Source organism: Amblyraja radiata, chromosome 1 (assembly GCF_010909765.2).
Source record: "Amblyraja radiata isolate CabotCenter1 chromosome 1, sAmbRad1.1.pri, whole genome shotgun sequence".
NCBI lineage: Eukaryota > Metazoa > Chordata > Chondrichthyes > Rajiformes > Rajidae > Amblyraja > Amblyraja radiata.
Genome location: NC_045956.1, coordinates 123950224 through 123964191, shown reverse-complemented (window position 1 = coordinate 123964191; position 13968 = coordinate 123950224). Strand labels below are relative to the sequence as shown.

Here is a 13968-nt window from a genome sequence, read left to right as displayed (position 1 = left end):
TTGTAGCCAAATAAGTTGCATCACTTACCATTTTTGTTTTTTTCTTCAACATGCATCTTAGCATGGTATATTACAAATGCACAATAAGTGCAATTTCTCAAAAGATTTTAGTGATGAAAATTCAATTATCTTGTGACAGTGCATAATTATTGACTGCATCCAACATGTGACAGAAAACAAAGAGCTGCCTAAACAAAGCCAACCATTCGGCACTAAATGCAACTTTCCAACCATTCCAATCGAAGTAATGTTACATGGTCTATTTTAAAGGTTAAACGTGTGTTCTTGTGTTTAAACCAAAGATCTTTGGTTTAAACTGTTCAAGGCAGGCACCAGGAAGATACAATGTTAATTCTTTACATACGAAGGACTTAAATTGACTTGCAACAATATGACCCTGGAATATTACTGGAATTCACATTAACACTAGTTTGGGTTTGTGTTTGACTTTACTTCCATCCAAAGTAGCAGGAAATAACTTATTTCAGATTTGTTTTTCATACGTTGCATCCAATTCGTTTACCTAATGAAATACAATGAGCAGCACGCACATCAGTAGCCTGAAAAGTGTACTCCGAGCATGGAAGTGTATTCAGAGCACAGATCCCATAAAGATTCAGGGGATCATTTGTAGTCAAAACCAATTATCTTTTTACATGGCAAGTTTCATTGTGTTAAAAACAGAACATGACATTTTTTATTAGGAAGTGAAATTTGACAAGCTAGTTTCAATTTGCCTTCTTTGAACAGTGTATCCACGAGAAAACCAGTTTTACCTTCAGAATAGACCATATGTAACATATCTTCATTTTGCTTTCTGTATCTTATACAAAGAAATATATGTTGCATTGAACAAGGTTTGTTTCTTTGAATGTCAGACCAACCCCTTTTAGAGAGGTGGCATCTTAGCACAAGAGTTTGAGGCCAATGATCCAGGATTAATTACTTGATGTACAACGTCAGGTCAATTTGATGCATCGATTGACACAAGGAAAGAACAAGTAAGAGTGATTTCGACTACAGGTATAACAAGGTTAGGATTCATTACAAGTAAATTGTAATTTAGTGTTTAGCTCATTGTCAAGTCTGCATCTAGGGATAAAAGTAGTATTGAAAAAACATTTTATAGTAAGTGAGCATCAGTATATGGATGTATTTCTTTGAATATAATCCTTCATTTCTGTCTGATAAATAGATCACTGCTCTGCACACAAATAGCTAGTTCTGTTCATTATGGAGATTTTGCTTTGCCTAGCAACAGGGTCATAGCAACAAATATATTAATTATTCAGTGGATTAAAATGTGATGAGCAAATTTGTGACAAGGATGACTGAAGGCATTGTGCAACTACTGCTCTGTTGGTACAATCATTGCTCAATATTACACTTTTTAAATGCATAATAGCAATGTTGCCCCTCAGCATTCAATGTTTTAGAACTGTATTTAATGCAAGTTTTACTAATCAAAAATACTATTTAAATTTCCATTCAAATCCATACATTTTCAATTCAAGGGGCAAGTAAATCTCTGCAGGCTTCTTGTAGATAGAAATGTCTTCCAATTTGTGGAGTTGAAATGCAAAATACAGTTACCATACAATTGGAAACCCACCCAAAAATATAGACCATTTCTGCAAAATGAATTTAAGAACCTTTATTAATATTCAACATGATTTGCTCAGCATTTCAGGTGTGCAAGAGTGAAACTTCAATAAATAATAAATACTCCGTGCTGAATAAATTAAGGAATATGTCCAGCCACAAAATGTGGTACACATGTTTGGATTTTTAGTCCTTTTCCAAGAATACCCAAGTCCAAGCTAACTCAACAGCACAAACTGTGCTTAAAAAAAAAAATCTCTTTACAACTTGCAAAGTCCCAGTTACTTTAACTCTCTCTCAACTTCACTTTCCAAACACCTTCTTGCTCATTCGAGTCACAACTCATAATCTTGCTCTGCTGCAACACTGTTGCTCTGCATCATCCTCAACGCAAAAACACCGACGTTCCTCGGGCAGTCATTTTCCAGGTATTCATCCATTTAACTTCAGTCAGGGTTGTAAAATGCATTTGCCTGGTACCAGCCCAGCACACCAAACAAAATACAAGTCCCTCATCACACCTGGTGGATGGTCAACTTGGGGTCCTTCCAAACTGAATGTAGGCTTGGCCATGTTTCTCATTCCAATCTTAATTAAATCGTTGTTGCACCATATTTAATGCATATTCCATTCTAGTACGAAGTTCTTGTGAACATCCAGCCATTAACAGTGTTGAGAGCTTGAATGTAGCAGAAACTCTATCTTCATTGATATAAGTAAGTAGGTATTCCTCATTGTGATTGCAAATAATAATTTTTGTGTGATCGTGATAAAAATTCACCTGCAATAAAACAAGCCAGGGTTACTCATGATCAATCTCCATCACAGCTAATTATTAATTCATACAGCTTTCATAACCCATCATTAATTTATAACTGCAGCACAAATTAACAAGCTGCTCAGCATTTTCTCACCAAGTTTAATCTATGCATTCTGTTGAGCAGTTGTATAGGGCTCTGGTGAGACCAAATCTGGAGTATTGTGTACAGTTTGGGTCTTCTAATTTGAGGAAGGACATCCTTGTGATTGAGGCAGTACAGCGTAGGTTCACAAGATTGATCACTGGGATGGCGGGACTGTCATATGAGGAAAGATTGAAAAGACTAGGCTTGTATTCACTGGAATTTAGAAGGATGAGGGGAAATCTTATAGAAACATATACAATTATAAAAGGACTGGACAAGCCAAATGCAGGAAAAATATTCCCAATGCTGGGTGAATCCAGAACCAGGGGCCACAGTCTTAGAATAAAGGGGAAGCCATTTAAGACCGAGGTGAGAAAAAACGTTTTCACCCAGAGAGTTGTGAATTTGTGGAATTCCCTGCCACAGAGGGCAGTGGAGGCCAAGTCACTGGATGGATTTAAGAGATAGTTAGATAGAGCTCTGGGGGCTAGTGGGATCTAGGGAGAAGGCAGGCACGGGTTATTGATTGGGGACGATCAGCCATGATCACAATGAAAGGCGGTGTTGGCTTGAAGGGATGAATGGCCTCCTCCTGCACCTATTTTCTATGTTTCTATGTGTTGATTACACATTTTAGTCATTATTTGCCAATATGCCTTTGGTTGGCACGTGTATTTTCCTGTATTGGCAAGACCAACTTTACACAGGCACCATTAAGAAACACCACCAATTTGTGTTTCACTCTTCCAATTCCACTCTGATAGCAATAACTACATATATGTTTTTGCAGTAAGTAAATACTGATGACAGATCAATTCTTACCTGGAATGTGCCATCACTGAAGAGCATCATCAGTGCGCGGTCTGACTTCAACCATTGAAGGAGACACAATCTCAATTTCTGTGCATCCACCGAACCGGGCAGATCACCACCCTATGTGGAAAAGGTCAGAGGTTATTTGCTTATCAAAGTGTCATTACCAAAAATAAAAGTGAGAGACAGAAAGTGAAATTATTTACAAAGCTTTAGGAAAAGTTTTAAGCAAGCAGAAATCCAACTCAAAATGAGTTTACTAAGATTCTTACCTCCATTAGATTTTCTTCCATGTAGTGTGCAAAATACTTCAGAATAGTCATTTGACTAACAAACTTCTCAGGGATATCAAGTGTTGTGAAGACAGAACATTGTCCTAGCTCTGCATAATAATGGATGGTTCTAAATGAAGAAGACAAGCCATTAGTTATAATTCAGGTTTAAAAATAAATACAAATATACATTTATATTTTTTATAAAATCAAATATAAGGCTGCTTACTTCTTGTCTGCCAACAAGCTCATGTGGGTTCCATTGTTGAAGAGGACACCAACTGTGTGATCCGATAATTGATACCCAAAGCCATACTTATTTGAATAATCCACCCACTTGGTGACCCATTGGAAGGAGAAGTTCGACTGCTGCTTTGGCAAGTGATCTCCTGATGAAGAAATTGGATGCTTAGTAAAGCGCTTCGAGACAGCAAAATGTCAACACCTAATCTTCAGATCTATACTGAATTAAGATGATTGCAGTAATGCTTACCTTCTGGCATATTTTCCAGGCAGCCCTTTAGTACTCTAGCAACTGTGTCAGCAACACTTCCCATGGTACTGTCTTCAAGCGCTGAAAATATAAATAAGATATTATAGCAATTTTGTACATCTGACATTCAACTAAATGTAGTCATTAAGTTAACACTTCCATCTCCAACTGGAGAACTGTGCTTTGCCTTATGTTTAGTAAAAAAGATTAATGCTGCTTTAGGAAATGTATATCTTGTACTTACATTCACTACTACTGCTGCTGCAGCTTCCCAAAGTTCCTCTCACTATCATCCTTATGGAATCTCGAATTTGTTGCTCATTATCCTTCATTGGTAAGGAGGTCTCTGGTTTGACATTGATAATTGGCGGCTTGCTAGTCAACACTAACTCCTGCGAGAAAGAAAATACAGTTCTGTAGTCCTAGATCTGGTAGATACTTGGCAAGTCTCAATGCAAACATCACACAATTTTTGTTCAAAGTGTGCAAATTAAAATTCAGAATATTAGGACACATTTTAGAAATCAACCTACCTCATCTGATTGACTTTTGTTCAGTTGCTTGCTTAATGATATTTTCTTCAAGTCATTCTTCAGCTTGTAAATTTCATCTGTATCATCCTTTCCCAGTTTGTCTGTTTGCAAAAATAAATCTTGTTACTAACCCACGTTAATAGAATTTTTCCGTAATTGCTCAAGCCTAGAACAGAGCCTGCAATGCCTTTGGCCAGACATCCCAGCTAATTTTAGCCAATTTACTGCAGAACAAAATATTAAATGTAGTCAATGTACACTTACTGTGATTGTCCAAAAACTTGGCTTTGTCCTTCTTCCCACCAAACAGGGCTGCAGCTGCCTTTTTGAAAAAGTTCTTGGCAGGGCTGGACAGGTGAAAATCTGGCGCATAATGGCAACAGGTCTGCGACAGTCTCTCAGGTGTAAACCCCTGTAGAACAGAGTTAAAGGTTAGATTTGTGGTCGAATCAAGTTCAGTGCGTGTGCAGAAAAGGAAAAGTGAAAAATTTAAATCAAGAATTAATCCATAACAAACCTGAGTCAGGAAATCATATTGCAGGATATCATCAAGACTGGGTCGATCTTCTGGATTTTTTGCTAGCATACTGGCTATCAATTGTCTCGCAGATATCGACAGTGATGATGGCATTGTGTATCTTGCTTCCTTTATACATCTGTAGGTTTCCTTTAGGTTGGTCGTTTCAAATGGGGGTCGCCCCAACAGCATGGTATACCTGCAACAATAATAATTCAACCATTAGCACCTCCCTAGTAAAACCACAACATTAGGTGGCTTTCATTTAATGCAAAAATGATGTAGGTGAACCCATTAAATCCCAAGATGCAATCATTTCAAATAGAAGACTTTGAAGTGGGATACTTACATTACACAGCCCAATGCCCAGATATCAGATTCACAACCATGTCCTTGCTTGTTGAGAACTTCAGGAGACAAATAATTTGGTGTGCCACAGATGGTCCTACAGAGCAAAATGTTGAAGTTATTACCGGTAACTTGCAATTGCTTAACAAGAAAAAATATAGAATCTAAAAATATATAAAATGATGCATCTAGATTATTTACCTGCTCCTTTGCTCCACTGGTTCCAACTTTGCTGCCAATCCAAAATCCCCAATTTTCAGTTCCATGGCCTCATTGATGAAAAAGTTACCTGGAATTAAAAATAAAATTAACAATTAGCTTTTCCAAGTTTCTTTACCTACAATTTAACTTGATCATGACAAAACATGCACACAAAGAGGTCATACCGAGCTTGAGGTCTCTGTGTAGGATCCCTTGGTCATGTAGACACTTCAGTCCTGAGACGATCTGTCGGAGGTAGTATCGCACTTCTGGTTCTGTCAGCACTTTACGAGCTTTCAGTACGTGAGCCATCGACTAGAATGTTTAAAAAAGATAAACATTAATCATTGCACTTCCTCAAAAAAAAAGTTGCTCGTCAAGTTTTGAGAGGGGAAAAGTGCGATTACTTACTCTTCGGCTACAATGTTCCAATAGGATGTAAATGTTTTCTTTATCTTCAAAATAATGGTAGAAGCGAACGATATGCTTGTGGTGAAGCGTTCTGTGCAGCTCGATTTCTCGGTCAATCTGAATTGTTGCAAGAAAAAAAAGAAAACAGTCAAAAACAAACACGCATTTTGTCAATTCAGTTTGTTTTGAACCGAAACAGCATTACGATCAGTGGAATTGGAGCTGGCATCTTTCGGGGTCACACTGATCGACATGCAAACAAAGCAGCGCAGGCACCCGCTTCCATTCACGAACAAGGGTACCCACCTTCTCTCTCTGGTGCGGCTTGGCCACTCGTGTGTGTGGGATGATCTTTGCAGCATAGACGATGTTCGTTGTCAGGTCTGTCATCTCGTAGCACTTGGCAAAGCCACCCTGAGCAAGAAAACAATTCACATTATGCTCGAGTTAGACATTAGTAACTTTTAAAAGTATCATTTCATTTATTTATTTTTGAAACTGGGCTGTTGAAAGTCTGAAAACTTAATAATTAACAAGAGCCCCGGGCTCACTCGCTCCGCTGGTTGCAATTTCCGCAGGTAGACAATTCTACGAAGGGTCAAAGACCCGAAAGGTTCATTATTTCCCTCGCTACACCTGCTGCCTGGTCTGTTGAGTTTTTGCTGTTATTTCTCATTCTACAGAGACGATGCGATCTCGAATTAACTCCTTTCATGTTCTTCCAATTTTGCAAGGACGGTTTCACCGCCGGAGCCAGGTCTTGTAACAGTGTCGCGCGCAAGCCTTTTATTCGCTCCACATGCACTTTGTATTTACCTTGCCCAGCACTTTCCCTCGACAGTAACATTTGCCAGTGGCGGGGTCAGTTATAATCCGGGACAACTCGGCATTGGTGCAGGTCAGGTCTTCTTGCCTTTTGTTGAAGCAGAGATCTGCAGCTTTGCCGAGAGGCTGCTCGCACATCTTGACGCCTTGCTGGTAAGTGATAGTCCTCAGTAAATCCATTGCTCCTAACAGTGAGCGCTCTCAGTTCTACTCGGAATGAGCCGGAGCATTCAGCCGAGCCGCCTTTTAAACCCTCGCCCGTCCCAGCGTCACGATGCGCTGTTGCTGGTGCAGCTCCGCTCCTGGCCATAGGTTCACGGAAACGCCAATCACTCCTCGGCACCCACGCTGTAAGTTGCTCAGAAGCATTGACACATCAAATAGACGAGGTTGATGGATGACGGGGAGATAGATGATCAACATACAGAGCAAGCTATAACTTTCATGACAAGCTTTACAAACGCGTGCACTGCAAACCACAACGTTTCCATAGCTGATGAACTTGTTTATATCTAATGATTTGTATTAAAATATATCATGCATTTATAGTTTTGAACGTTGGAGTCAGAGAAACATACATAGCCGTTGCATTTTCAACTATAAATCGCCTGTGGTTTTATATATAATTGCGTGACCTTTATTGTTTCCATTTATTGGTCTTTAACTCGGTGCTCTATATTCCAGTATTTGGGCGCATACTTTTTCAATACCGTTATACAAAGATACATATCATAGGTGTTGCAGTTATTCAATTATTATATCTTCTGAACATTTTCCGTTCCATAAATCCATCTGTTCAAATCAAACTGTTCTTTGGGGGGGGGGGGGGGGGGGGGGGGGGGGGTATATTTCCCTAGCAGTTTATTAAACAATAAATTGCGTCCACGTTTTGAAACATGTGATGTTTAAGGTGCAAAGTATTTCCAGAGACGCTTATTCTGCATTGTGTGCACGTTTGAAAACAAATGCAGTGGGAGGTTCAGACCACGTATGTTTCCATCGCCGCTTGTTTTGCAGCGATACATTGTGTACTTGTCTGAATCCAGATGCCAAAATAGACTGTGGTTTTGCAAAGTAAAATCAATTGAAACCTAAATAATTTAATGCTTTTCCTATAAATCCATTCATTGTTAGCTAGAAGATAGACACAAAATGCCGGAGTAACTCAGCGGGGCAGGCAACATCTCTGGAGAGAAGGAATGGATGACGTTCGGGTCGAAACCCTTCTTCAGACCCGAAACGTCACCCATTCCTTCTCTCCAGAGATGCTGGAGAGTTACTCCAGCATTTTGTGTCCAACTTCGGTTAAAACAAGCATCTGCAGTTCCTTCCTACAAATTGCTAGCTAGACCCGTGCTTCGCGCTTGTGCATGTTATACTGGCTGGCATGCCATACGCTTGTTTTTCCCAACCAGTAATATATGTCTCGGACAAAACCTCTATAAAGCACAAATCTAGACTAATATTCATTTAGATTAATGCTGGGCTCCAAGCTCCCCATAAATGCACGCAATGTCTATGCAGTTTTAGTTTTCTTTAAGATCAATGTGGTATTTTTTTAAAGTCTATTGACGTGCGGTAAGGTTTGTGGATTGCCACTCTTTGTGAGAGTGCCGCAGTTATAGTTTGACACTATAGTCGGAGCAGAAGTGTTCGTGACTGCTGCACTGAAACATCCAGGCAGATGTAAAACGCTGCTAACTCTAGTCAATTAAAACCATTGCGGACAGCGACACCAGTTGACCCGTGGCTAGAAGCACAGGCTTTGTCAACTCTACGTGGCGATGGGTCCACCGTGAGGATAAATGATACATTGAAATATGTAATTCGTTCAACGCAACACATGTAGAAAGCTGCAGGGTGCATCAATACAAACTCTTAAGCTCCGCGTCTTAAACTCCGCGTTTAAGGCAGATTAAAGTCCCAGAGTTGCTTGGTGGCTTGAGGCGGTGGGAATGTCAAAGGGAAACAACGACAGTAGAAGGAACAGGTTGAATTACTGAAACCCGGGACATTGTTGCGAGGAGCTGATCCTGAGACCATTCCGGTCCCAGCGTTCAGCCCTTCAAGTTGCACCGTAACCGTAACGGGTTGCACGGCTGCCTTTCAGCTCTAGTGACCTGGGTTCAATCCTGACCTCGGGTGCTGTCTGTGTGGAGCTTGCACTTCTCGCTGTGACTGCGTGGGTTTCCTCCCACAAAGCAAAGATGTTCATAAATTCGTAAGTGATAGGAGCAGAATTAAGCCATGCGGCACATCTAGTCTACTCCGCTATGGCTGATATATCTCTCCCTCCTAACCTCATTCTTCTGCTTTCTCCCCATAACCCCTGACACCCGTACTAATCAATACTCTATCCATCTCTGCCTTAAAAATATCCATTAACGGCAATTAATTCCACAGATTCACCACCCTCTGACTAAATAAATTCCTCCTCGTCTCCTTCCTAAAGGAACGTCCTTTAATTCTGAGGCTATGACCTCTGGACCTGGACTCTCCCACTGGTGGGAACATCCTCTCCACATCCATTCTATCCAGGCCTTTCATTATTGGTTCAGAACCACTATGCTCTGAACCAGCCACTGCACATTAGAGGCAATATCCGATATATGTATTTTTTAAAGGGATGATCATGACAAAGAATATCGTTGTAAGAAAATAAAACAGCGGGAATGGGAGAACTGGGAGTGTTTGGCTAGTAATCTTGCAAGGACTTGATGAGCCAAATTACCTCCTCCTTTGTGTGTAGGAAGGAACTGCAGATGCTGGTTTACAGCGAAGATAGACACAAAATGCTGGAGGGAAGGAATGGGTGACATTTCTTCAGACAAGGGGTCTTGACCGGAAACATAACTAATTTCTCCTCTCCAGAGATGCTGCCTGTCCCGCTGACTTACTCCAGCATTCGATGTGCTCCAATGTGACATCAGTATGTTGCATCTAAAATAAATACCTTTCTCTGTGGAACAGCTCCATCTAGTGGGAAAGTAAGACACTGATTGCTTTGGGTAGCAGAGCAGTGCAAAGGTAGTGTGGCTGCATCTCATCTGTGATCAAAGTTTGTTCCTGTTCGACGGTATTGTCTTTATGGAGTGTGCATGTCACACTGTGACCACGTAAGTTTACCCTGAATGCTCTAGTTTATTCCCACACTTCTGGTTAGCTTTAAGTTTATTATTGTCAGGAAAGCGAATGGCATGTTGGCCTTTATAACAAGAGGTGTTGAGTATAGGAGCAAAGAGGTCCTTCTGCAGTTGTACAGGGCCCTAGTGAGACCACACCTGGAGTATTGTGTGCAGTTTTGGTCTCCAAATTTGAGGAAGGACATTTGTGCTATTGAGGGAGTGCAGCGCAGGTTTACGAGGTTAATTCCCGGGATGGCGGGACTGTCATATGTTGAAAGAATGGAGCAGCTGGGCTTGTATACTCTGGAGTTTAGAACGATGAGAGGGGATCTTATTGAAACATATAAGATTATTAAGGGTTTGGACACGTTAGAGGCAGGAAACATGTTCCCGATGTTGGGGGAGTCCAGAACCAGGAGCCACAGTTTAAGAATAAAGGATAAGCCATTTAGAACAGAGATGAGGAAACACTTTTTCACACAGAGTTGTGAGTCTCTGGAATTCTCTGCCTCAGAGGGCGGTGGAGGCCGGTTCTCGGGATACTTTCAAGTGAGAGCTAGATAGGGCTCTTGAAGATAGTGGAGTCATGGGATATGGGGAGAATGCAGGAACGGGGTACTGATTGTGGATGATCAGCCATGATCACATTGAATGGCGGTGCTAGCTTGAAGGGCCGAATGGCCTACTTCTGCACCTATTGTCTATTGTGTACCAAGGTACAGGGAAATGATTTGTTTTGCATGCAAAGATAGACACAAAATGCTGGAGTAACTCTGCGGGACAGGCAGCATCTCTGGATAGAAGGAATGGGTGAGTTTTCGGGTCGAGACTCTTCTTCAGACCCTTGCTATCCAATTAGATTAGATAATACAATACATAAAATCAATCAAGTCAAACTCAAGCACAATAGGTAGAACACAGAGTGCAGACAATAGTTCTCAGCATTGTAGTGCACCAATTCCATAGACAAAGTCCAATGTCTGTAGTGAGGTAAAGGTGAGTGGCCATTGCAAATTCCCCCTAGGTGGGTGGTGGGAAAATCAGAGGGGAGTTTTTGAGTGAGAATTTCATTGTTCTACCTGGGACACATGCCAATAAAACACTCTTGATTCATGACTCTTGACTTTCTTGAACACCTGAGAGAGAATCGCTTGGAGGGAAATAGGGGAGGAATCAGATGGTTGTTATCGAGCTAAAGGGCCCATTGTACTCCCTCTCTGTCATAAAGAAGTAAGTTGGATGCACATAGAACGACAAGAAATCAGCTCCCCCCTCAGCCACTGGAGGCTCGGCTTTCTGACCCACATGCCACAATCAGTGCGGATAGATGTCAACAGTTCCACCATAATAATTCTACAAAGTTGCAGATGACATGTGGTGGGTCAAATCACAAACAATGTCGAGGCGGCGTGCAGGAAGGAGATAGGAAACTTAGTGTCAAAGTGCCAGGAGAATAATCTCTGCCTCAATGTCAGCAAGACAAGGAGCTATTTATTGACTTAGAGAAGCATGGTTGAGTATATGGCGGCAATCAGCATAAATGGTGCCAAAGAGGAATTGGTTGAGAGCTGCAAGTTCTTTGGTGTTAATATTACAAACAATCTCTTGTGAACTAATCGCATTGATGCGACAGCCCAGAAGCCACGTCAATGCCTCTACTTTCTCAGGAGACTGTCTCCAGTGACCCGTACAAACTTTTACAGATGCACCATAGAAATAATACTGTCGGGTTGCATCATAATTTAGTTTGGGCAAGATGCACTACCATCCTGAGAACTACATACTGCTCTCTGTATCTTCCCTTTTAATGATTTGGAAGAGGGAATTAGGAGCAACACTAGCAAGTTTGCGGATGACACAAAGCTGGGTGGCAGTGTGAACTGTGAACAGGATGGTAGGAGGTTGCAGGGTGACCTGGACAGGTTGAGTGAGTGGGCAGATGCGTGGCAGATGCAGTATAATATAGATAAATGTGAGGTTATCCACTTTGGCGGCAAAAACAAGGGGGCAGATTATTATCTCAATGGGGTTAGGTTAGGTAAGGGGGAGGTGCAGCGAGACCTGGGTGTCCTTGTACACCGGTCACTGGAAGTTGGCATGCAGGTACAGCAGGCAGTGAAGAAAGCTAATGGAATGTTGACCTTCATAACATACAGTTTTGGTCTCCTAATTTGAGGAAGGACATCCTTGTGATTGAGGCAGTGCAGCGTAGGTTCACGAGATTGATCCCTGGGATGGCGGGACTGTCATAATGAGGAAATATTGAAGAGACTAGGCTTGGATTCACTGGAGTTTAGGATGAGGGGGAATCTTATAGAAACATATAAAATTATAAAAGGACTGGACAAGCTCGATGCAGGAAAAATGTTCCCAATGTTGGGCGAGTCCAGAACCAGGGGCCACAGATGGCACAATGGGCTAAGTGTTCGGCTGGCGACCGGAAGGTGGCCGGTTCGAATCCCGCTTGGAGTGCATACTGTCGTTGTGTCCTTGGGCAAGACACTTCACCCACCTTTGCCTGTGTGTGAATGTGTGTGAATGTGTGTGAGTGATTGGTGGTGGTCGGAGGGGCCGTAGGTGCAGAATGGCAGCCACGCTTCCGTCAGTCTGCCCCAGGGCAGCTGTGGCTACAGAAGTAGCTTACAACCACCGAGTGTGACTGAGGAGTGAATGAATAATGCGATGTAAAGCGCCTTGAGTATTAGAAAGGCGCTATATAAATCATATCTATTATTATTATTATTATTAGAATAAAGGGGAGGCCATTTAAGACTGAGGTGAGAAAAAACTTTTTCACCCAGAGCGTTGTGAATTTATGGAATTCCCTGCCACAGAGGGCAGTGGAGGTCAAATCACTGGATGGATTTAAGAGAGAGTTAGATAGATCTCTAGGGGCTAGTGGAGTTAAGGGATATGGGGAGAAGACAGGCATGGGTTATTGATAGGGGACGATCAGCCATGATCACAATGAATGGCAGTGCTGGCTCGAAGGGCCGAATGGCCTCCTCCTGCACCTATTTTCTATGTTTCTATGTTTTGCTCTACCTATTGTACTTGAGTTTGACTTGATTTTATTTCTGAATAGTATTATCTGATCTGATTGGGTAGCATGCAAAACAAAGACCACCACTGTACCTTTCACTGTACTATTACAATGATAAACCTAATCTAAACCCAAGGCCCATTTACCATGACTACTATGTATTTATCGCTTTGAAACATTTCTGAAAAGTCACCATCAAATAAGCCAATGGGTGTGGGATCAATGAAGAAGATTAGGATGTTGACTTCTCATGGACGAAAAGTTTATAACTGAGGATCTATCTGTGGAAGATGAATCCTGGAGCATGAATGTAATTTTTTTTTTTAAACCAGCATATTGAAAAACAGGCCAAAGAACAGACTATGCTAGACTTTGTATTATGCAACAAGAAAAAAATCACAATTTTGTTATGCATTGTCCTTTAGGTAAGAGTGACAATATAATGATAGAATTATTTACTGAAAATGGAATCAAAACTCTAGGGTAATGAATCCAAACGATGCATGATAAAGGATCTTTACTAAATGGGTTGATGCTGGATAGGCAATGGTTAATATTTAGATAATACTAGACCAAGTGCAGACCCGTTGGGTCTGTTCCCCCAACGTGCAGTTGTGGGGGGGGGGAGGCGGCATGCAGCATCACACACACTAACTATCCCCCCCCCCGCACTCATGCTAATTACCCCCCTTGATATTATATTAATATTATTAATTTGCTCCTTTTACCCCATAACCACCCTATCTACTGACGCATAGCCCCCAACTTGCAGTCACATCTAGAGAGGGGGGGAGGGGGGGGTAGAGAGTGAGGGCAGAGAGAGAAGGGGCAGAGACAGAGAGAGAGGGGCAAGAGGGAGAGGGGGTGACAGAGAGGGTGG

General features: G+C 41.6%; 1 protein-coding gene across 1 annotated transcript; it reads right to left on the bottom strand.

Moving 5' to 3' along the window:
• Positions 1-1639: 1639 nt before the first annotated feature.
• plk2 (polo like kinase 2) lies at positions 1640-7157 on the bottom strand. Its single transcript, XM_033030180.1, has 15 exons — positions 6912-7157; positions 6402-6509; positions 6096-6212; positions 5870-5999; positions 5685-5772; positions 5485-5580; positions 5136-5334; positions 4883-5030; positions 4619-4719; positions 4330-4477; positions 4086-4166; positions 3822-3981; positions 3593-3722; positions 3330-3440; positions 1640-2383 (listed from the first exon to the last, which is right to left on the bottom strand). Exons 1-15 carry the CDS (start codon positions 7098-7100, stop codon positions 2192-2194), a joined length of 1998 nt encoding a protein of 665 aa, XP_032886071.1. The 5' UTR covers positions 7101-7157; the 3' UTR covers positions 1640-2191.
• Positions 7158-13968: the final 6811 nt, after the last annotated feature.